The sequence below is a fragment of the Vicugna pacos genome, chromosome 16 (assembly GCF_048564905.1).
Source record: "Vicugna pacos chromosome 16, VicPac4, whole genome shotgun sequence".
In the NCBI taxonomy this organism is placed as follows: Eukaryota; Metazoa; Chordata; class Mammalia; order Artiodactyla; family Camelidae; genus Vicugna; species Vicugna pacos.
Genome location: NC_133002.1, coordinates 45,783,914 through 45,807,030, shown reverse-complemented (window position 1 = coordinate 45,807,030; position 23,117 = coordinate 45,783,914). Strand labels below are relative to the sequence as shown.

The 23,117-nt window shown below is 52.2% G+C and overlaps 4 protein-coding genes across 8 annotated transcripts in view; 2 read left to right on the top strand and 2 right to left on the bottom strand.

Moving 5' to 3' along the window:
- The window catches only part of EFTUD2 (elongation factor Tu GTP binding domain containing 2), a 34,598-nt gene extending 31,562 nt beyond the window's left edge, over nt 1-3,036 (bottom strand). The window contains exons 1-2 of the mRNA XM_006217467.4: nt 2,898-3,036; nt 311-419 (exon numbers count right to left, since the gene is read on the bottom strand). Coding sequence (XP_006217529.1) covers nt 311-415 — 105 coding nt within the window. The 5' untranslated portion in view covers nt 416-419; nt 2,898-3,036. The remainder of the gene's footprint in view (nt 1-310; nt 420-2,897) is intronic.
- A 222-nt stretch (nt 3,037-3,258) lies between these two features.
- On the top strand, nt 3,259-7,626 carry DNAAF19 (dynein axonemal assembly factor 19). Of its 5 annotated transcripts, none has more exons than XM_072939194.1 (5): nt 3,259-3,349; nt 3,653-3,845; nt 4,953-5,104; nt 5,504-5,636; nt 6,304-7,626. In XM_072939194.1, the coding sequence occupies exons 2-5, from the start codon at nt 3,768-3,770 to the stop codon at nt 6,733-6,735; spliced, it is 795 nt and encodes a 264-aa protein (XP_072795295.1). In that variant the 5' UTR covers nt 3,259-3,349; nt 3,653-3,767; the 3' UTR covers nt 6,736-7,626. The 5 variants fall into 5 exon arrangements, with proteins under 5 accessions (XP_072795295.1, XP_072795293.1, XP_072795296.1 ...); XM_072939192.1 differs by having other exon boundaries at nt 6,256-7,626; XM_072939195.1 differs by lacking the exon at nt 3,653-3,845 and having other exon boundaries at nt 6,256-7,626.
- Nucleotides 7,627-7,718: 92 nt separating this feature from the next.
- Nucleotides 7,719-9,309, top strand: FAM187A (family with sequence similarity 187 member A). Its single transcript, XM_006217489.4, has one exon. The coding sequence runs from the start codon at nt 7,762-7,764 to the stop codon at nt 9,004-9,006; it is 1,245 nt and encodes a 414-aa protein (XP_006217551.1). The 5' UTR covers nt 7,719-7,761; the 3' UTR covers nt 9,007-9,309.
- A 3,548-nt stretch (nt 9,310-12,857) lies between these two features.
- Nucleotides 12,858-18,817, bottom strand: GFAP (glial fibrillary acidic protein). The gene is made up of 8 exons (XM_015250536.3): nt 18,355-18,817; nt 17,350-17,410; nt 17,076-17,171; nt 16,104-16,265; nt 14,786-14,911; nt 14,370-14,590; nt 13,791-13,834; nt 12,858-13,431 (listed from the first exon to the last, which is right to left on the bottom strand). The coding sequence occupies exons 1-8, from the start codon at nt 18,801-18,803 to the stop codon at nt 13,307-13,309; spliced, it is 1,284 nt and encodes a 427-aa protein (XP_015106022.2). The 5' UTR covers nt 18,804-18,817; the 3' UTR covers nt 12,858-13,306.
- Between the last annotated feature and the right edge of the window lie 4,300 nt (nt 18,818-23,117).

The following is a 23,117-nucleotide window of genomic DNA, read 5'->3' as shown; positions in this document are numbered from 1 at the left end:
TTTTTTTTTTTTAAAGTTGGAATTATTCATGATTGTCAAAAGGCACCTCAGGCAAATAGAAGAAGAACTACTACCAGGTGAACTAGAGCTCAGATTATAAAACCACCCAACCAATGAAACTATCTTACATTCTCCTTTGGAACTTCAGTAGCCAAGCTTTCTTAGGCGCAGTATGAGACCCGAGTAAGTCATATTATAAAAAGGGCAATGTTAGAGATACACACAGGGTATTATGGGAGCACAAAGGATTCAGTACTATATTGCTTCTTCAAAAAAGAGTGAGATGAACAAAGTAATAAATTTGTTTTACCTCATCAAGATCTTTGGTCTCTCTGCCCAATTCATCATCATCTTCATCAGAATCAAGCTCTGGTCCAATATAATTCCCAAACTCATCATACAAGTCAGTATCCATGATGCTAAAATTCAAGAAGAGAAATTAGATGCTGGCAAGGTAATCAAGGCCTCCATGACGTGGCCCATCCTAGACCATATCCCTTCACACAATCTCCTTTCCAGTTACATCAACCAGCCTGTTCCCCTAAATCCCTGTACTTTCCTCTCCTCTCTTTTCTACTCATTGTCTGTTTAAATACTCTTCTCCTATTTCTTTTTTTTAACACTAAAAGTATTTTAATTTTATAATAATACAAGAAATTTGAAAAAATAGTACAAATAAATTTTTTTCCTAATTTATCTGAGAATAAGTTGCTGACACAATGTCTAATAGTTCAGAGCAGGAGTTGGCACACTGGTCTGAGCTCAGATCTGGCCTGCCAACTGTTTTCATACAGCCTGAAGGCAAGATGTTTTTCATGTTTAAATTGTTGGAAAAAATTAAAAGAATAGTATTTCATGATACATGAAAATTAGTTACATGAAATTCAAATTTTGGTGTCTATAAAAAGTTTTATTGGAACACAGCCATGCTTATCCTTTTATATTGTCTGAGCTGCTTTCACACTAATAGCAGAGATGAGTACTGCAACTGTCTTTCAGTGTCTTTCAGTCTCAAACAGTTCCTTGGTCTTTCCTTGATTTTTATGACTCAACACTTTTGAAGATAAAAGCCTAGTAAATGTGTAGAATGATCTGTAATTTGGGTTTGCCCGATGTTTCCTCATGATTAGATTTAGGTTATACATTATTGGCAAGACTATCACAGAAGTGATGTTGTGTTCTTCACAGCCCATCTCCTATCAGGTGGCACATGATTTTAATTGGCCCCATCGTTGCTGATGTTGATTTAATCACTCGGTTATGGTAGTGTCTACCAGGCCTTTCTATTGTAAAGTTACTTGTTTTCTCTTTGTAGTTAGTAAGTATTTTGTGGGCTACCTCCACTTCAACTATTTAAATTCTATTCCAAGTAACAGTTCAAATGCCACTGTCTTCAAGCATTCCTAGAGCCTCAATTTCTCACTCTCCGATGCTGCTACAGCCTTCTGTGTCTTTATCAGCATTTAATCCTATTCTGAATGGTAGTTAACTATACTAATTACCCTCACCAACAACGCTACAGCTTGTAAGTAATAAAAAACAGACCAGAGTGTGGGTTCATGGTCAGGGCTCTGAAACTGGAAGACCTAGGTTTGACTTCAAACTTTGTCAATTAATAACTATGTCACTTCAGGTAAGTTACTCACCTCTCCAAGTCTGTTTCAATTGGAAAATAAAATGATTAATTCCCACTACACAAAGGGTTATGAGAATTAAACAATACAATATGTGTAAAGAATTTATCACAGTTTCAAGCTCAATAAATGTTAGCTGGCATTATATTTTGGCCTTTCTTAAATACAGGAACCCTGTGTTCTTTGTGCCCACCTGTCAAGGGCCAAGACATAGGTGGGAACTAAACAAATGTTAACAGAACAGAATATTTAATTTTGGGATACTGATATTTCTTGCACTAGGCTAATCCCTCCACCTCCCTCAATGCCCCCCCCCCCGTTGAATGCTGATTGTGGGTAAAAGAGAATAAGAGCACTATAAGTAGATGTAAATTATTATGCAAACTTTCATACAAGTGGAGATGCTTTTTACTTTCAAAGAGCTATCACATCTGTGCTCATTTCATTCCCCCAAGATACCCATGAAATGACTGCATATAGTTTTATAGAAGGCTATTCGTGAAACATCTCTCATTTCTGCTTCAGGGCCTTTGCACTTACTATTCTCTTCTGAAATGCTCTTCCTTTGGACATGTATACCCTGCTCCTCCATTTCACTGAAGTCTCCTAAAATGTAACCATCTCTGAGAATCTTTTCCTTGTCACTCTCAGAAAGCCCCCTTATACCTACACTCCCCAACCCCCATTTTCATTGTTTAATTATTATCACTCCAACTACAGTTTAAGCAAGGGCTTTGCTTTTTTCACTTAGAACGGTGCCTGGCACAAAACAGAACCTCAGTAAGTATTTATTGGATGAATAAATGAACGACTCCAACAAGGCACAGAGAAGCTAATTTGTCCACGGTTGCATAAAACTAGTGAATTTCAGTACCAAACTTCACTGCAGCTTCCTACTAAAACGCAGGCTCTCTAAGGAATACAAAGGACGAAGGGAGCTTTGTTGAGAAGGCGTGAAGGCGGCAAAGATGGAAAAAGAAGTGAGAGAACGGATGTTCTCTCAGTGAGAGAATGGATAGTGAGAGAACGACTCCTGCCCAGGGAAGGGGTTTTATGAATGGACAGTACGGAGGGAACCCCAGAATCTGTGTGTATGGGTCGGGGCGGGGGGGAGTTCATTCCCTTTCCCGTTCCACGCCAAAATTTACCCATCTGTAAAGTGAAAGGGGCAGATAGCATTAACATCTCTTCTAAATTTGACATTACTCAGTTTCCCATCCCACCGAAGCAACGTTCCCACGCGCTTATCCCGCATCGGCTCACCTCCCGCCTGCTCAGCCAAAAACTCCGAATTCGCCACGGGAGACGGTGCTTCCGCCCCACGCCGCTGCACCGTCTGCGACTGTCGTCCTGAAGGACCCCGCAGACGTCGCGGTCGCGTTTCTGCCCCGGAGGACAGCCCTCTGCCTGAGGACCAGCTCGGAGGAATGCCGGCCGCGGTCACATAAACTTGCAAGGCAGGGTTGTGGGTCTCCCAGCCAAGGGGTGGGCTACTCCAAAGAAAGTGAGGCTTGAGGAGGCGTGAATCTGATCAGGCGCATAGGGGCCACCCTGACGGGGGCCTTCGGGCCGAACACGTGGGCAGCCTGTTGGAGCAGTTGCTGGGCAACCACACAGCGGCTGGGCGTGGTCTACGCTGAGCGATCCTGGTCTGGCAATATCTGGGCAGCTGTAAAGAAAGGAAGGAAACCAAGGCCGGGGCTGTTGGGGTGAAGGTCAGGGGGCGGCAGGGTTAGGTGTTCTATTTATTTACTGACTGGGGAGGACTCAGAACTGGACAGGAGCCGGGATACCTGAGTTCAGTTCCTGGCCAGCCCATTCTCTTTCTTGTTCAGCTGGGTGGAAGGGGAGGGCTCCGGGGTTGGTTGTAGACTACCTGCTTCCCTGCCCTAGGGCTGTTGATGATGACTTCGCCACATAATCTAGCTCAATACACTAGGAATCTGAGGTCAAAGGGGTCTCACAGCAAGTAAATGTCAGAGCCAAGACTAGAACCCTTATAGGTGATCTCCCTACAGAACGTGTCAATCAGCCTCAGATATTGCGGAAGCTGCAGAAGTACCATGGCAAAACTAAAGACGTTGCCCAAGTGCCTAGGGACCTGTGCTCCAGCCCTGAGCTGAACAGAGGGATATGGCAACGGGGATCATTGAGCCGCTTTCTCTGCCACATCTACTTGATTTCCTGCTCAATCATTGCATCTGGTTCCTGGTTAAAGACATTTAACAATGGGTGAAATTTTATCCCTGGGTTCTAAAAGAGTAGGTTACAATGGAGGGAGTGGAGTATAGCTCAGTGGTAGAGTGCATGCTTGGCATGCACAAGGTCCTGGGTTCAATCCCCAGTGCCTCCATTAAGATTTTTTTTTTAAAAGATCACTAATATCTTCTCTTATATATATAAAAAGAGTAGGTTACAATTGTTCTGCTTCTGTGTGAGGGCCTCTACCACAACTCACTAAAGAGTGAGCCCATGTGGAAGCATGAAGATACTGAATTCTGAAATCCAAATGCTTCCTCAGCCAAAGCACAAGTATTAAAACATTTTTAGAGGCAGAATAAAAAAGAATGAAAAATGGCCATTTGCAACAACATGGGTGGACCTAGAGGGTATTATGTTAAGATATTATGGGATATTACAAGGTATTATGAGTCAGATAGGTATTATGGTATTATGAATCATACCATACGATTTCACTTAAATGTGGAATTTAAAAATCAACAAATGAACAAGCAAACCAGAAACATTCATAAATACAGAGAACTGGTGGTTGCCAGAGGGGAAGGGAGTAGTGGGATGGGCAAAATAGAGTCAGACAACTAAGAAGCACAAATTTCCAGTTATAAAATAAATAAGCCATGGGAATGTAATATGCAGGATAGGGAATACAGTCAATAATATTGTAATAACTATAAATGGTGGCAGATGATAACCAGACATCATGGTGATCATTTCATAATGTATATAACTGTCAAATCACTATGTTGTACACCTGAAACTAATATAACATTATATGTCAATTATACTTCAATTAAAAATATAATTTTACAGGCAGAGAACAAAATTAAGATAGGGATCCAGATTGAAAGTTGAGACTATTCTATTTTCAGTGACAACAAATCTTAAGCCCTTATTGTGCAACTCAGCTCCCCTCTGTAAAATAGGGAACTAGATTTTTTAACAGCCCCCCAAAATAAGTGACAAGATACCTAGAGTGCTTTGGGATCATTTTGAGGGCTGGCAAAGAATCCAGATGCACCCCCTACCCTGTCCCTGATACTGACCCTCTGCTGACATTCATTCCTTTTTCCTTCCCAGGCACAGACTATGGAAAGGAATGACATCATTGACTTCAAGGCTTTGGAAAAAGAGCTACAGGCTGCAATCACTGCTGATGAGAAGTACAAACGGGAGAATGCCGCCAAGTTACGGGCAGTGGAACAGAGGGTGGCTTCCTATGAGGAGTTCAGGTTGGCTTAATGCCATTTTTCTCAGGCTCTCCTGTTATGGTGGACTATAGTGGATAAGAGCATGTGCTTTGGAGTCAGACAATCCTGGGCTCTGTCTTGGCCCTACCCTCTGCTACTTGTGTGATCTTGTACAAGTTATTTAACCTCTCTGAGCCTCTATTCCTCATCTATAAAAGAGAGTAACCATTGTTGTGATTAAATGAGTTATCACATATAAGATTCTGAGCACGTCTGGCATGTGGGAAGTGTTCAAAAGCTGTCAGCCATTGATGCTGCTGTTTTTATTATTATTGTCATATTGGCCTGCCAACAGATTCAGCCTGTGCCATGAAAGTCCAGCCATCTCATACCTACAGACAGCATTAGGTCCATCCCCTAATCTCTGTCCTTTGCCCACAGGGGTATTGTCCTTGCATCACATCTGAAGCCACTGGAGCGGAAGGACAAGATAGGAGGAAAGAGGACTGTGCCCTGGAACTGTCACACTACTCAGGGAAGGCCCTCCCAGGACGAAACCACTGAAATTTCCCGGGTAGGTGGGGCCCAGCAGGATTCTCTGCCATGAACCTCCAATCCTGTCTCCTTACATTTTCCTTATTTCTCATGTTAGGCCAACAGAGGCAGGTTTCTGCCTCTAGTCTCAGAAAGAAGAGCAAGCAGTGGGTGGTGGGGCTGAAACTGGGCAGTACAAGTCAGAAAGGTGGGCTAGGCAGACCCCTTGCAGTCAGTCCTCTGGCTTGCATTCCCAGATCAGATTTGGGTTGCTCTGCCTCCAGGTTCTATAGTATAGAGTACATGATCCTCTGGCAGTGTTAGGAGGGAGATCCAGCATGTCAGATCCTTAATACTCATATTGAGTTCCTGTCTCTCCCCCTGAGGTTTCAAATCATCCTTCAAGCCCTACTCAGAGCAAACTCTGACTTAACTCTCGCAGAACAATTCTCTGTCCACATTCATTGGCAGGAAAATCCTGGTACAACTGAGAATCTCAAATCATAGCCTGCGTTCCTTGGGACCCTCCCTCCCCATCCCATCCAGTTGCCTTGTCTGAAAATGAGGCCCACAGGGACACAGCCTTCCCAAGGCTCAGAGAATGGTACCAGAGCTTAGATGAAAAAACCCACAGGCTCCCCTCACTGTCACTGTCACAGAACAGATGGAAGCGCTCTGGACTCCCCTTTGCTCCCTTTGTGATCCAGGAGAAAACGTTCCCCCAGCCTGAGACCTCGGCTGAGTTCTACCGTGACTGGCGGCGATACCTGTCGAGTGGGCCAGAGCGCTACCAGGCCCTGCTGCAGCTCGGGGGTCCAAAGCTGCGCCACCTCTTCCAGGTGGATGTGGGGTTTGGACTTCTCGGGGAGATGCTGGTGGCACTGGCCGATCACGTGAGACCAGCTGACCGGTGGGTGGTGCTGGGGATCCTGCGCAGCCTGGCCAGCACCGGACGCTTCAACCTGAACCTGAGCCTGATGAGCCATGCAGAGAGAGAGAGCTGCAGAGCCTTGTTTCAGAAACTACAGGCCATGGGTGCCCCCATCTCAGAGGAGCGGGATCTGGAGGAGCAGCCTGGTGGGCTCCAGGAGGTGGAGAGTCTCCTCCAAGAGCTGCTTAGGTTGTACCAGGTGGACTGAGGGGACTAGTTACCTGCAGAGCTCCCTAGTGGTCATTGGTGGCATTTTTTCGGTGGTTGTTCTGGGGGCTCTGCAGGGCAGTAATGAGAAGCCCACACCTGATTCCCTTCAAGACTTGGAATTTTCACAGCAAAAGCAGGCACTGAATCTCCCCCTCTCCTCCAACTTCTTGCGGGGGCTCTATATTCTGAACTATGTAGGTCCACAGGATGGTCAAGGGCCCAAGAAGTTGAAAGAGTTTTGCTTCCCACCCTCAGAGTCAGCCAGTCCTCTAGCCCATGGCTCTGAGAGATGGGTGTGTACCCAACCAAATGCTGGCGACACCAGTTACAGACTTCAGTCAAAAAAAAGGAAAAAGTAAAATCGTTAACCTTCCATAGTCAACAAGTTCTGATCTCCTCAGCTCTTAACAAGAGTATTTATAACCTAAACCCAATGAATGAACATTTAATTGGCAAACAATCAAGTGCTACTTCATTCCATGTGCAGTGTTTTTCCCCAGGGGCCGAGTTCCAGTGCAGGTTGGGCCTGAAAGCCCCAAGCCGTCAGCTCAGGTCTGGTCAGTCTCCCAGCCTTCTTCAGATGGCCCTGTGTGCAGGTGGGAGTTTTTCCTTCAACTGCTGAGTTAACCAAAGGGGAAGGCCTTTCCACCAGGCAGGAAGGACAGAGCCTGGAGCAGAGAGGCAGAGATTTCCCTGTCCCACCACCTGAACCCTTCTCATTCCAGATTCCCCTGACCCATTCTTGGGTGAGTGTCAGTGTTCTAGAAAGGGAAGAGAGGGCCAGGTTCTAGAATGGTTTTCCCTCAAGATCATGTTTGGAACATTAGAAGGGCATCTCGTACATCAAGTGGGAATAAATTGCCTTGTCTGTGGCAGCTTCCTCTGCAAATTGCGACTTCTTTTCTTGGCTGCTTAATCCTTCCTTCATATAGATGCCTCCTCCCAGCAGTGATTTCTAGAAGCCCCATAGGCCTTTAGTGCCTTGATTTAGCCCCACTCCCTCAGACCCTTCCCTTGCACGGCCATGAACCTGGCCCACACCACCGTGTTCCTGTGGGTGTGGAGGAGTCTCCAGGCCTTTGAAATCGTGGAGAAGGAGAATATTTTTCAGAGGACCCCCTGCCCAGCTTTCCTGATGTTTGACAATGCAGCCTACCTGGCCGACATGAGCTTTGAGCTTCCCTGCCACTGCAAGCCTGAGGAGGTGTCTGCTGTTGTCTGGTACTATCAGAAGCACCTCGGAAGCAGCCACACCAAAGTGCTGACAGACTTCGATGGGCGGGTGCTGACGGAAGCAGCCCAGGTGCGCGTGGGCAGCGACATGCTGGTCCGCTTCAGCATCCGCATGTTCAGCCTGCTGGTCTTCCGGGCCCAGCCCGAGGACTCAGGCTTGTATTTCTGCGGCACCCGCAAGGGGGACTACTTTTATGCCTACGACGTGGACATCCAGAGCAGTGAGGGAATGGTGGCCACCTTCAAGGACCAAGGCCAGGAGCCCTTTGCCGATGAATACCACGGGAGCCTCCATGTCTTCACCACCTTCTGGGAGTGGACTCCATGCGACCGCTGTGGGGTGCGTGGGGAGCAGTGGCGCATTGGCCTGTGCTACCTGCAGAGCCCAGACCTCTCCCCACGCTACCGCAAGACACTAAGTGACGTGGTGTCCTGTGGTTCGCAGGCTGTGCCGAGAAAGCTTCGGGCCAAGGCCAGTGACCACACCCCTGAGCTGCTCGTTCAGAGCTGCGTGGTCCCCTGCGAGAAGAAGAAGAAGATCCAGGAGGGCGTGATGGCCATTATCAACTATGTGTCCAAAGTGGGCAGCCGGCCCTGGGTGCCCCAGGTGCCCATTCAGTTCCACCAGCAGAGGCTGGGCCACGGACTCATCATCTCCTGTCCGGGGGCCCGGCCAGAGCATGCCGTGGCCTGGGACAAGGACCACCAGTACCTCTACCGCACGCAGTACCTGAAGGGCGTCAACCGGTCCATGAGGGTGTTCATTGACCATGGCAACCATCTCCACATCCGCTTCACCCAGCTGGGAGACCGGGGCATCTACTACTGCTGGCGGCAAGGGGTGCGCATTGCTGGGTTCCGACTGGGCGTGACATCTCGAGGCCGCTACCCCGTCTCAGTTTCTGACCCCGAGACTCGCGCCGCCGTGGTGCTCACCCTGATAGGTTACTTGCTCATCACATTCATCTTTGTCACCATTCACCTCTGTCGTTGCTGCTGTTACTTATTCCGCTGTTGTCCCAACTTCTCCCTCTAGGCTCTCTCTTGCCCAGTTGTGCTTAAATGTGTTTGTTAAAAGATACCAGATGCCTCTGGGTGAGCATCTTCGGCTGGGACATGTGGCAAGGGCATGTGGACAAGGTTGTCAGCTATAACCTGCTCTCCTTTTTCATGAGTGAGTCTGGGACAGGATATGAGAAATGGGGAAGTCTGAGGCAGGTGGGAGATGGGGGACTGAGTCCGGGATGGAAGTAGCTAGGATGTACATGTCTTCTGATTTTACACTCAGAGAAGGGAGAAGTGAACTTAATGTTTATCAAATGGCCTATTTGGTGTTGAACAGTGTTTGAGGTCCTTTATTTTCTTGTCCTCGAAGATTGCCAAGTGAACGATGGTTGAATTGGGGGTAGCAGAGAGAGGAAGAAGAGTCAGGGTACCTAGTATATATCCTCTTTGCCTTCCTCCCCAGCCTTGTCCTGGGACTGGCAGGTAGAAACAGTAGGTTTGGGAATAAAGGCAGAAACTAGAACAGGGGGAATGGGTGAGGAAAGTGGAGATTGAATTGAGGCTTTTCCTAAGACGCTGCACCCAGCCTGGGGGCTGGGGGTGAGAAGAGAGGCAGGAACCAAAGGCAGGGGGAGGGGCACCGGGGCTGCAGGGCCAAGCAGAGTTGGAGGTGGGATTTATCATGTGGCTGCTGCTGAAGGAGCCTGGGGTTCCAAGATGATCAGTGATAAGAAGCAAGTCATGTCTTGTCCAAGGCTGCTTTCTGCCCTCTTCCCGCAGCCCCAGCCTCTACCAAACAGATCAGAGTCCACTCTGGGGAAGGCCACAGCAATTGTCTTTATTTATGTCAGTGACTGACTATAGGCAGCAGCAGTGCCCTGAAGATTAGCAGAGTGGGTGGCAGGAGGGAGTGGGGGAAGGACACCCAGTCTTGGAAAGAGTGAGGGACTCCTACTTCTCCCTCCCTCTAGCCCCAAAGGGGAGAGGGGGACCCTATAGGGGGCCCTCTGAGCCCCACTTGTGGGCACCAATGATCTCGCACCCACCAGTCTTTCGGTGGACAGCAGAACAAGTGCCCTGCCCCAAACTGTCCTGCCTCCAGGCTGCAGGAACACAAACCAGTGTCTTCACTCTGCATGTGCCTCTCATCCAATTATAAAATAGGATGCTACCTAAAACATGGGAGTGTGTTTGGTATTTGACTAAGAGGGGCCCACAGGGGCCTTGGCTTAGGGAAGAGCAGCAGGCACTGTGGAAAGGAGAGGGTCAGGTGTGCAGCAGAGGCTCAGCCAGCAGTATTTGCTGGGGTCGGGAGGCGGCAGCTGCAGGGGCTGAGAGGCCTGGGTGGACAGGGATTACACAGCAAGGAAGGGGCCTTTAGAACTGGGACAAAGTGGGCCTTGCCCCCGTGGACAGCAGCCTCTTCCTTTCCTGCTTTAGCATCTTTAAGAGGATGAGACACTTTCTTGATTCCCACGATCCAGAGGCCAAATGTAACTGCTCACGCACAGCCCCCCACTCTGATGTCTAGCATCATCCCAACTACCTTCTCCACCATCTCTACCTGCCCCACCTCCAGCCTGTATGGGGGGAGTCCTCCTGGGCTTGACCTCTCTGTACCCACACCTAGGGGCCAGGCCCCCCTCTACTCCTCCCCAGCACCCCTTCCCTCACCACTTACACTATAGTTCGCCCAAGTGCTGAGAACCAAGCTCCCATGGGCCCACAGCCTGCCTACATGGCTGCTCAGTGGGGCTGAGACACTTGAACCATCACTCAGGAGGCTCCTCTTCGATTTGGGCAGGCCAGGAATTCTGTCTGGTGACTATTCCAGGTGGCAGGATAGCCCCACCCACCCGCAGACTGGTCAGGGTTAGTCTAGAAGAGTAAGCCTCTGGCCAGGGCCGCCGTGGGGACTTCCCCTTCCTGTCTCAGAGTCTTGGTTTTCCTCTAGCAGCCCGAGGAAACTCAAAGGCCCAGTTCCCAGATACCCCCAGACACCTCAGGCTCTGGCAACAGTTGCCATGACAACAGGGATCCGGGAGATGGAGGGTGATTTATTAGCTCTCCCTGCCCTCCCCAACTTCTCTCTTCCCTCCCAATTCTAACCCAAGCTGCTGGCCATGCCCCTCCCAGCCGCCCCTTCGGGGTGAGTGCCCTGTTAGTTGGACTTGCTGGGTACGGGATGGGTGCTGTCTGGCTGACTTAATGCTGATGGAGCCTAGGGCAACAAGCTGGTATAGAGATGGAGGGGGAAGAGGAGCAGCTGCGGGGGGGGGGAACTCAAGCCTGGGGAACACAGCTAGTAGAGGAGGGGCAACTACCCCGACTCCTGCTGCAGGCTCCTCATACTGTGACCGGGTGGGTCCTGCCTCACATCACGTCCTTGTGCTCCTGCTTGGACTCCTTAATGACCTGCAGGGGACAGAGAAGCCGCCGCAGTTAGGAGCTCACACAGATTCCAGGTCTACTGCTGCTAGGCTATGTGACCTCGGACAAGTCCCCAGCCTTCCTGGGTCATCTTTTCTAGGGTAGTAGCCAGAAGACGCCCATGCAGCAGTCAGAGAGGAAGATGAAGTAACACTGGTAAGCACCTAGCACTGTGCGTGGCACGTGGTGAGCTGATGACAAAAGATTAGCGAGTACTGTTGCTGGTGGGATGGGGAGGGGGCCATGCCTAGTCCCCTCTTCCCATTCTTCTGGCAAGTTCCTTTCACTAAGCTGAAGTTGAAAGTTGGGAGTGAAAGCTGCTAACTATAATTTTCTTTCTCTCTCCCCCAGGCCTGGTGTTGGGGGTGAGAAAGGGAGAAAGCCGGAATCAGGACCCCATCCAGTGACCTAGGCACCCAGGCTCCTCTTAAAACTGCCAGTGGAGGGGCTGGGGTAGTAAATTACATTTGGGTTCTTTCCCTCTTCCAGAGCCTCCCCAGGGAGCCCTTGTGAGTTATTGGGGCCCTTCTATGTGCCAGTCCAGGCTTTCTTCCTGAGCCTGAAGGGACCAGAATCTCAGGTCTGCCCTCCTCACCTCTCCATCCCTCATCTCCACGGTCTTCACCACAATGTTCCTCTTGAGGTGGCCTTCTGACACGGACTTGGTGTCCAGGCTGGTTTCTGCAGGTGTGAAGAGAGGAGGCCTCCGTGAGCTCTCAGGGCACTAGACATCCTCTCCCACCCCCGTTTTCCCCATAAAACCCCTAATCACGAGTCCAAAAGCTTATCCAACACAGCAGAGAGGGCCTAGTTTTTCCAAAGGGGCTGGTGACCTCCTAAGTCTTCACCATGCCAGGCAAGTCCTGGCTGCTCCGTCCAGTGCTCTGCTCACTTTGCTGGCCAGGCTGCCTTTTAGTCCCTCTGCAAGCCCTTGCCTGGCTTCCTGACAACCCAGTGCCCTGCCAAGGAACGAACACATGGGCTCTGAAGTCAGGCAGGTCAGAGCTCGATTCCCAACTCAGCCACACGACTGTGGGCAAGTTAATTTACTCCTTCCAGCCTCAGTTTCCCCATCTGCAAAATGGAGATGCTGGTGTCTACCTCCCGAGGTGAGAGTGAGGAGTCAGTTCACTGTGATAGTGTGTGTTAAGCGACTGGCACATATTAGTGCTCAGTACATGTGGGTCCTTTCCCCATTCCTACTTCTCTCTGCCACTTCTCCGGGCCCTAGTGACCCTTTACTGTCTGGCAGTTGGCAGTGTTGCCTCTACCTGGTCTGCCTTCTGATGCTGAACTAAGCCCTGACACATGCATAGCTAGTGTTCCTAAATTTCTAGCCCAGAATTTTTTTCCTTAGCTAAGAATCATTTGAGGGCCACATATGAGTAAGAAGTAATTTAGATTTTCCCCTCCTCAGAGAGAAAAATACAACATGTCACACTCACTAATATATAAAATTAAGAGCAGGGAACATAAAACTTTATTCACTCCAAGAGGAAATAATCCTCTGGGCTGAATCAGCACTGAGCTGAACAAGGGAGTCTCAGGGAAAGAAGAATCAAGCAGAGAGCCTGGCCACCGGGCACAGTGAGACCCTAGGAACCCTCCCAGTGATGGGGAAGAGCGGAGGCAGAGGCTGGTGTTTGCTCAGAGGCCCCAGAGCATCCCATCTGAGCACCCGAGGACTCACCACCTTGAACACCAGCCAGCTCTGCTACCTTAAGCTACATTTACCCTGTGCCAGGTCTAGGGCTGGGCGCTGAGGTTGCTGGGGAAATGACACAGGCTTGGCCCTTTAGGGAAACCTAGGAGGGGGGAGCCCAAGAGGATGGGGAAAATGGGCTTGGTGAGGCTCGCCCCCTGTCAAGCTGAGAAAAGCACAATGTCTAAGAGGCAGGCAGCTAACCGAGAGCCGGCGGGGCTCCGTTTACAATCTGGTGAGCCTGTATTGGTATAACTTGTATTGTGAGGCTTTTGAGATGTCTTGTGACCTTGTGACCTTCCCCTTCTTTGGTGCTTTTGCCCCCTGTAGTGACAAGCAGTTAAGAAAACACAAACATCAAACACTCGGATGGGTAGAGCTTGCTCAGGGATCTGCGGACAGGACAGAGGTTAAGACCCTCACCCAGATCTACAGTGGAACGGGGAGCAGGGGTCGGGGGTGGGACACAGGGCAGAGCAGGACAGGAGTGGCCACAGGCCTCACCTGCATGCCCTGGGGTGGTGTGTTCTGCCTAGAAGTTCTGTGGTAAGTCATGAAGGCCCCCAAGGAGAGCCCCGGACCCCTTTGCCCTGGTCCTTGGCCCCAGGCCAGAACCACAACTGACAGGCTGGGGGGAAAGGGCAGGAATCCAACACTCTGCCCACAGGCCCTGCTCTACTGACCTCGGATCTGCAGGTTGGAGAAGGTCTGCACAGGAATGGTGATGCTGAAAGACAGCAGAGGGAGAGAGGTGACCAGGCTGCCCGAGGACAACCCCAGGCCAAGTCCTGATCTAGGGTCATCATGACAGCCTGAAACCCTTTTCCTTGGCAAGAAAGGCCAACCCCACGTCTTAGCTTCCCCAGCAGCCAACACACTCTCTGGAGTTATCTGTGAGGGGAACATCTCTAATCAAAGGGAAGTGGATGCTCCTAGGATGTTGGGGAGGGAGTAGGGATGGGGGTGGAGAGGCAGGAGTGGCAAAGAGAGTTCCCAGGAGGCAGAAGAGACTCGACAGGGGAAAAAAAGTCCAGTCTTTGTTGGTGAGCCTCTTAGTTTGGGAGGTGACCCAAGTCCTCACCCTGGGACCTAATCCACATCAGTTGAACTGAATCCACTCATTCATTCCTCAGACATTTACTGAATACCAATTGTGTGTTAGGCAAGTGCTGCATTGGTCACTTGGATAGGAGGGGGCTGGACACAGGGCTGAATAAGACAGTCCCTGAAGGGAGCAAGGCGACTCTAGGGAGAGGCCTCACCGGTTCTCCTCGCCCTCCAGCAGCTTCCTGTAGGTGGCGATCTCGATGTCCAGGGCCAGTTTGACATTCAGCAGGTCCTGGTACTCCTGCAGGTGGCGGGCCATCTCGTCCTTGAGACTCTGCCCCTCTTCCTCCAGCCGGGCCAGCGCCTCCTGGTAATTCACCGCCTCTCGCACGTGACGCTCCTCCTGCTCCCGCATCTGCCTCTCCAGGGACTCGTTCTGTGGGTGGAGCCGGCCAGTCTGGAGGCCCCACTCCTGCCCCGCCCCCGTCGCTTCTGAGTGACTTTTCAGAGCCCCGCCCCCCGCCCTGGTCCCAGCCCCTGGCCTTTCTCCGGCACCTACGGTTGGTTGCAGGTCTCCTCCTCCGGTTCGGCAGCCTCAGCTCTCCAACCCCGTCCCCGTGCCCGCACTCACCGTGCCGCGCAAGGACTCCAGGTCGCAGGTCAAGGCCTGCAGCTGGCGCCGATAGTCGTTGGCTTCGTGCTTGGCCTGGCGGAGCAGCTCCGCGTTGCGGGCAGCGGCGTCAGTCAGGTCCGCAAACTGGATAGGGAGAGGGCCTTATGCTGAGGGGCGGGCTGGGACTGCGTATCGCCGGAGCTGTGTGAGCCCATGGGAAGGCACGGGAAATCAGGGAGGGAGAGGGGGGGACTCCGGCGTTGTCCAGCTCACCCCAGACCATTGGCCCCGGGTAGGATTATTCCCAGCGACTATGGCCCACGGATAGGGGACACAGAAGCCACTGCTATGTCTCCAGCACCTAGCACAGTGCCTGGGCAGGGAATGAATGAACAGTGTTTGCCACAGAATCCAGAGTCTCCAGCCCTGGCAGCTTCATCTACAGGACTGAACTCTGTCCTCCCCCACCATACACAGGGGCTTCTGGTGAGCAGAGGCCTGGGTTCCAATAGCCCTCCATCCCCTAGCTTGCAGTCAAGCCTTAACAGCTCCATCACACCTTGACCTACTCAGAACCATCACTAGCTTCTGCCATTTACACTCCTCAGCTCCATGCTCTGGGCCAGGATCTCTGGGCCTCCAACTCTCTGTGCTTTTTGGCCTCTATTCAGGCTCTGTCCTGCACTCTGAATGCCCCTTGCCTCTTCTCTTTATGTTCACAGTCTGCCAGTCCTGCCTGGCCCAGTGCCCTGCCTTCTATGATATCCTCCCTGCCACCACACCGCATATAAACTCTGCCCTACAGTGTTCTCCATAGACATCATATTTGGGTGGCATCACTTCTCCCTGGTCAGACATGTCTCTGTATCCTAGGAAGTGCCTGGCATGCAGTAGATACTCAATGACCTAGGACATAGATGGCAGAGGCATCAAGAATGTAGGCTCCCAAATGAGATAGCTGGGATTGGAAATTCAGCTCTACTGCATAGGAGCAGTGTGACTCTGGGCAAATTAGTTAACCTCTCTGGACTTCATTTCAATCATCTATCAAAGAACAATACCTACGTCATAGTAAGATAATCTATGCAAAGCACAGGGCCTAATACACAACAGTGTTGGCTAACAGTAATAGTAGCAATAATATTCCTACTAATAAGTACTTATTGGAAGTAATAGTGCCTGTGTGACCCTGGGCAAGTCATTTCAGTTTTCTGGTGAAAGTCAGTCACTCAGAGGGGATCCTCGCCCAGCTTCCTCCACTCCCCTCCCCCAGTTCTTTTGTATGGAGCCAGCAGAGCTGCCTGGAGCAGGCAGAGTGGCCCATAGTTAGGGCTACCTTGGACCGGTACCACTCCTCTGCCTCATGCATGTTGCTGGAAGCCACTGCCTCGTACTGCGTGCGGATCTCTCTCAGGGCTGCTGTGAGATCGGGCTTGGCCACATCCATCTCCACATGAACCTGCTGCTGAGCCAGCTGCTCCTGGAGCTCCCGCACCTCCTGGCCAGGGTAAGAGAAGGGATTCCAAGGCTCAGGGACCAGGCTGCAACTGGGGTTTCCCCATAACATCATGCCCTCTTCTGCCTGCCCCTCAGACACAGACATTGACTAAGGGAAATGGGGCATTCCTAGTTGGAGGAAGTGGCATGGCCCAGGCTAGAGGAGGCAGAGGGTAGTTTGGGGGCTTCATGGTGTCCTCCCCCCAGGTCCAGAAGGCAGGAGCACTGAAATTGTATCTTTGTTCTCATGGGAGAGGGACAGTCCCTGTGTTGTGGGTGTGCCTGCGGGTTCCCAGTTTCCATGAGGTCATAGATTCTGAATCCATAAATCTGAAGTCACAGCTCAGTGGGGTCTTTTTGTATTGAATGGCTCTCATTTAAATGGAGACAGATGGCAGAGGGGTTGGAGTCAGAGACTAACTATGTGACCTTAGCAAGTTCTTTAACCTCTCTGGGCTTCAGTGTCCTCCTCTGTGAAAAGGAGATAACGCAGGAAGGGTTCCTATCTCATGGGCTGTAGTGAAGAGAAATATGGGGCAATAAGGTCTGTTGTAATTCCCAGTAAGTGGAGTGTGCGTCTTGTGTGCATTTTACCAGGGGCTAAGGATGCTTTCTTACCTGTCTCTATCTGTCTCCCCTAGTTTCTCCCTGACACTCTCTCTCATTTTCTTTCTTTCTCTTCAATCTGTTTCTTTCTCTCTGGCTCTGAATATCTCTCCATCTCTGAATATCTCTCAGTCTCAGTCTCTCTGTCTCTTTCCCTCAATTCCAATCTCTGTGTTGGCCTTTCTTCCATCTGCCCCAGCCTTACCTCCTCATGGATCTTCCTCAAGAACCGGATTTCCTCCTCCAGAGACTCAGTCTTCCTCTCGAGATCCAGACGGGATAGGGTGGCTTCATCTGCCTCCTGGAGTAGAGAGGGGGCAGAGGGCCACTCTGACCCCACTTCCTAGTCTTATCTGATCCCTCCTTTTGTGGCAGAGGGGAGCAGCACATTGCTCTGGAGGGCTGGACTTCAGAGCTGTGTTTGGGTGGGCTGCCATCAACCCCTTCCCCACTCCCCGGCCCCTCCCCACCGCCCTGACCTGTCGATAGGCAGCCAGGTTGTTCTCGGCCTCCAGCCTCAGGTTGGTTTCATCCTGGAGCCTGGGGTAAGGGGACACATTCCTGGGTCCAGGTTCTTCTGAGGACTTTTGGACACCTACCCTAATCTCCCTAGAGGTGGCTGCCAGAGGGACCCCCTGCCCGACAACCCAGAACCAGTGGAGTGGCAGGGGGAGCGCAGGGCCGGAGGATCCTAGACAGAGCCTTGGCCAGGAGGGTGAGCAGGCAAGGGCTTTTGCTTTAACTCATTACCTAAGGTGCCTCATCAGGGTTGGTGCACCTGCTTCTGCTCACACAGGCGCTTCCACCAACGTATACTCACTGCTGCACGCACACATATGCACACACACATCCTGCCACACTTGAGGGCACCCACACATGCCCTGCCAACTCAGCAGAGACCTTGCCCTGGGGTTCCTCTGACCTATGGAAAAGAGTTTTATGAAGATCTCTACTTCACAGCTGAGCAAGTGTAAGTGCCTTAACCGGGGTCATAAGCTGGCAACAGGCAGAGTCACCTGTGTTCTGAAGCCAGGCTACAGCCTGCCTGCTCTATCCCCTACTTCCTTTCCCCTCTGAGCCCAGTCCTCCTAGTGCACAATTTTCCCTTCCAATTCCTTCTCTGTACACACCCGGGCTCAGAATAGGTGCGCACCCCGCCCACAGTCACAAGGCCCCACAGTGAATGAAAAACCAGAGACCCTGCCTGCTGGGGTCCCTGACTCTCCTGCACAGATTTCCCCAGGTGAGAGTACCCGGCTCCCAGGCAGAAGGTCTTTGAGAGTTAGATCCCTGAGACTCTGGGGCCTCCTCCCAGGCCCCCCACCACCTTTGGAAGCAAAGACAGTCCTCCCCTCCCAGAGACGGAGAAACCCATGGGCAGGGAGGCCAAGCCCCTGCTTGAGACCCTGCAGGCCTGCAGGTGATCCCTCTTGGGGGCTCAGTCCTCCCTTTTCACGAAGGCCCCTCCACAACCCCCTCCTCACTTCTGCCTCAGGGTGCCCAGGTCCTGTGCCAGATTGTCCCTCTCCACCTCGAGCCGGGCGCTGTTGGCAGTGAGTTGATCCAGCCGCAGCCGCAGCTCGCGCAGCTCTGCCTGGTAGACGTCGGCCAGCTTGGTGGGCTCCTTGGCCCGCAGCTGGTTCAGCTCGGCAGCCAGCGCCTTGTTCTGCTGTTCCAGGAAGCGCACCTTCTCAATGTAGCTGGCAAAGCGGTCATTGAGCTCCATCATTTCTGCTCGCTCGCTGGCCCGGGTCTCCTTGAAGCCGGCGTTGAGTGCCCCGCCCAGGGAGAAGTCCACCCGGGCCGGCAGTGGAGGTGGCATTCGAGCTAGGGACAGGCGGGTGCCAGGACCCAGGCGGCGGCCCCCCACTACCATCTCTGAGGAGGAGACATAGGAGCGGCGAGCAGATGAGGTGACCCGTCTCCTCTCCATTGTGGCCCGGCTCTGCCCGCTCCTGGGATGTGCAGGCTTTATGGAGGAGTGGGCCGGCCTGGCATGGCCCAGGCTGCCCCCGGCAACGCCCCCTGGCATAGTCTGAGGAGGTGGGGCTGGGCTGTGGCCCAGCCATGGGGAGAGCTCCTCTCACCCCATCGAGGTCACTGTGCCCAGAGGCAGGGCCTCCTGGGCACGCCAGCCCCGGCCTGGCTACAGACAGAGGTACTAGTAGGCAGTGCCTGGGGCAGATGCTAAGTCTGGGGCTCTGACCACTGGGCAAGGAGACCCTTTCTCTAGGAAGGTGGGTCAAGGAAGGGCTGGACCAGATGACCTCTGACCTGCCTTCTAACTCTTAGATCCCATACCCAGGCCTTCCCTCACTCAGCATTCTCCTTTGAGAGCCTGCTAGATGCTGGGAATTCGCGAAGAACAAGTCTGTTCTGAGCCCTCAAGGAACAGCCTATGTTACAGTTTCCTTCCAGCCTCATTCCCAACAGATTCCCAGAGACCTCCCCTCTGAATACAGGCATCCAGCATTCCTGCTTTCTCTCTGTTCCCTGGAGTTGTGGGGCTGTGGGCTGTAATTAGAACCAGCCCTTTGTCTGAAGGGTCAATAAAGGCCTCTATCTAGCAGTGGAGGGGATGATGGAAGGAACATGGGGCCCTTGATAGGAAAGAGGGGGCCGGTGCTGCCCTCCCTGGTCCTCTCCTTGGGCCACTCTTAATCCCTGGCCTCAGCCCCACTGTGCTCACCCCTTCCTTGCTCAGCCTCCTTGCACCCCCACCCAGAGCCCAGGCCTTGACAGCTCCACAAAGCAGTTACGAATGAGCTGGCTGTCCTGACTTCCATCTTTGTTCCTGTAACACCCTGTTTCCCTGGCCACCCCTCACCTCACTCTCATGCTGGAGATTTATTTCCTTCGAGTTCCCACATACCAGGCTGAGAAGCTGGGAAAGGTCTCTGGGGAGGGGTAAGTTTGGGAACCTAGGAGCCAGTGGATCCAAACTGGGAGCCTGGGGCCTGAGCCCTGTTGCTCCTTGAGATTTCAGATCCACTCACCCTTTCTATCTGGTCCTGCAGGGTCAGCATCCTGCCTGGGCCCCTCACCCGTCTGTGTCCCTGGACTTCTGGGAAGTGGCAGCCTTCCTCTCCCTGCCCCCACCCCTGCCCACTGCCCATGCCTGGGCCGCTGAGCCCTTTTCCCGGGCACTTGCTGAATGGAGCCTTGTTCTCCACCACCGGTGAGGGTGTCGCACTGTGAGGGCAGCCCCCAGGGGGCTGTGCTGTTTTTATCCCAAGATGCCAGCCTGTTAGGCAGGGTGCAGCCCAAGTCCCTTGCACAAAGAGCTTCTCGGAAAGCATCTGAGGGGGGTTGGGGTGCAGTGGGGAGCAGGCTCTGTGCCCACCTCTGACCGTTGTCTCTGTGCCAAGGTGAGTCATTCCGTGGGCACCAGGGGAAGGCTGTGGGGGGTAGCCCAGCACTGCCAGGTCTCCAGCTCTGCAGACAAGGCCTGGCTCCTTGCCCCCCTCCCCAGCCCTCAGAGCCAGCTCATCCCCTGAGTTCCTCTCCAGGCAATGCCCCCTCCTCCAACACCCCGAGAGATGCTCTTCATTTGGGTGTGTTATGGGCTGCTTGCCAAGATTTCCCCATGAGTCTCAGGCAGGGAGAGAGACGAGAGTCCCTAATTCTGACCCTGGACCTGAGCAGTATCATGGGGAGGGGGGAATCTTGAGGAGGGATGTCCAGTGTCTTGATCCTGTTGCGGGTTGGGGAGCTAGGGAAGGACCACGTGGGGTTGGGGTTAAAGAAAGAACAAAACTGGAGGACAAACCCTTGTTCCAACCTCTCTCCGTGGCTAGGAGTGGCTGTCCTTCCAGCTTGCCAGGCAAGTCACAGTGTTTGGCCTTCTCTCTTTGTACAAGTGAAATCTAGTTGAAATGAGCGCAAAGCGGTCCTGGAGGGAAAAGATGTAATAGAGCAGGAAGGGCTTGTCAGGGATGCTCAGTCACTGTACCTTTGTCTGTGAGACACAGGCTTGTTCTAGCAGCGGCAGATGAGGTCCCCTCTTCACCCCTTCAGCCACCTCGCTGAGCCCCCGTCACAAGCCCAGGCCTTCTCACTTCCTCTTCAACCCCCATCTGATCTTCAGACCATCCCCACACTCAGCCCTTTACTATCTGAAGATGTCCACATAGAGAATCTATCAGAAAACACAGATTAACAAAACAAAAAAATTAGTTAGCCATAATTCTGCCACCTGGAGATATAAACATGACCAGATTTTTTTCTGTACATAGAAATTTATTTTTTTTAAGTGGCCTCATGTGGTACAAATTATTTTGTAATTTGCTTTTTTCACTCAACAATATGTCGACAACATCTTTCCATATCAATAAATATTTATCTACATCATCATTTTAGCAGCTGCATGATTTTCCACTACATGCATTAATGTAACCAAGCCCTATTCTTGGCCAAGTATGTCCCTCTTTCTCTGCTCTAGATCACATTATGATACGTATCTGCCCCAGGCGGGCACAGCTCCCAGCCTCCACCTCTACCCTACCCTGCTGGCCTGGCTCAGGGTCCCGTCTCTGTGGCGCCTCCTCTCCTGCTTCCCTAGTCAGAGGGCTTCATCATTTCCAGCCTCAGGCCAGTCCCTAGACTGACTTCTGGACCAGATAGCAGAATGCTGTGGGCTGTGGGGAGGGGATGTCTGGACACCCTTTTGTCCCTCGACTTCTGCCCACTGGCTTTGGTTGTGCCCCTGCCCTTCTCCCAGTGCCTGGCACAGCATGGCGGTCAGCCGCATGAGTGGGATGAAGAGAACATGGGTCTCTGGCCAACCCCTTGCTAAGTCCATCTAACCCGTGACCCATCCCTGAGGAAGGGAATGGAGCCCCAGTAACCACTAGATGGCAGTGCTCAGCTGCCCAGGTCCGAGCAGCGCCTTGGCCATTTGGAACCCTTTGGAGGCAGGAAGAAAGCTGGTCTCACAGCTTTAGGCAGGTTTTCGGAAACCGAAATGTGCACCACCCAGAGGTGTGCCTCTGACTGCTGTGGCAGTGCCTTTTAGGGGCTGGAGCAAGGCCATGGCTACTCAATAGCTGTTTGATCTTGGCCAACTCAGGAACCTTCTCTGAGTCTCTATTTCCACATCTGTAAAATGGGACTCTACATACTCACTTATAAGGTAGTTATGAGGAAAAACATCATGAACCCTGGTCTCAGCAGGTGCTCCACAAGTCATAGCTTCCATTTAATAACACCTACTGGGTGCTTTACCTGTTTCTGTGTTGGCATATCTGTGATGGGGTGGGCCTGGTAGGGGGTGGGAGTTGGGTCTTCCAGGGGAGCTCCCATGTCCCATTGATTCCATTGGGGTTGGGCAGTGACAGTGTGTGGGCAGGACTCCACAAAAGACAGTAACCTGGCGGTGTGGACAGAATGTGTGTGTGTTGCAGGGAAGCAGCCAGTGAAGAGAGGCTGGGAGTCAGTGCCATTTGCCCCCAGACCACTACTTGTTTGTGGCTTTGGGTCTCCCAGGGGACATGTGAGAGTTATGTCCCAATGTCCTGGAGGAGTCTCAGGAGAGGTTGTTTCCCACCCTGCTTTCTCACCTCCCCGACTCCCCCAGTGGGCTCTGTCCCTCCATCCTTGCCCTTCCCCAACTCTATGCTTGAGGCCCACAGCTCCACTGGCTTGGAAAGCTCTTGGTGTGTCAACATCTGTCCTGGGTGTGGGTCCCTACTGCACTTCAGCCTGAGGCTTCCCAGGGACACGACACCCCAACCCCGACAGATGGGGACTTCCTGATGCTAGACCTATGTCTCCTCATCAGACTGGGAGCCCCCTAAAAATAGTGTCTGTCTCCTCCTTCAAACTCAGGCACCCACAGACAGGAGCCACTCTCTCCCCTTGGATGGGAGCCACCTGATATGAGAACCCATGGTTCACTGTCAGCTGGGAGCATCCTGAGGGCAGAGTTTGTCTCTCCTTTCTGTTGGAAGACGGCTGCCCCAAGCCAGGACAGTTCCTTCTCCCATCCTCAGCTAGGCTCTGCTGGTTAGAAAAGCCCAACTTCTGTGGCTGCAGAATGGTTCCTGGCTGAACCCCTAGACTCCTTCCCCTTCTCTTCCCTGGCCCCTCAGCCATTGGTAGCATCAGCTCATATGAAGGTGACTTCACAGACCCAGGGGCTACGCTGCTGCGTTGGGGTTAATAAGGTTGGGCACTTGCTCCCCCCATTTCTCCCCACCCAGCCAGTCTCCCTCTAGCCTGCCCCCCACCTCCCAGCCTCTAACCCTGA

What these genes read in the sequence shown, in the direction of transcription:
- DNAAF19 (XM_072939192.1), top strand. Translation starts at nt 3,768, where the DNA reads ATGGCAACGGGGATCATTGAGCCGCTTTCTCTGCCACATCTACTTGAT. An exon ending in ATCATTGCATCTGGTTCCTG is followed by an intron (nt 3,846 to 4,952) that starts GTTAAAGACATT and finishes TTTCCTTCCCAG; the next exon opens with GCACAGACTATGGAAAGGAA. An exon ending in GCTTCCTATGAGGAGTTCAG is followed by an intron (nt 5,105 to 5,503) that starts GTTGGCTTAATG and finishes CTTTGCCCACAG; the next exon opens with GGGTATTGTCCTTGCATCAC.
- GFAP (XM_015250536.3), bottom strand. Translation starts at nt 18,803, where the DNA reads ATGGAGAGGAGACGGGTCACCTCATCTGCTCGCCGCTCCTATGTCTCC. An exon ending in AGGAGTGGTACCGGTCCAAG is followed by an intron (nt 14,912 to 16,103) that starts GTAGCCCTAACT and finishes CTCCCTATCCAG; the next exon opens with TTTGCGGACCTGACTGACGC. An exon ending in CTGGAGGGCGAGGAGAACCG is followed by an intron (nt 13,835 to 14,369) that starts GTGAGGCCTCTC and finishes GCTGTCTTTCAG; the next exon opens with CATCACCATTCCTGTGCAGA.
- FAM187A (XM_006217489.4), top strand. Translation starts at nt 7,762, where the DNA reads ATGAACCTGGCCCACACCACCGTGTTCCTGTGGGTGTGGAGGAGTCTC.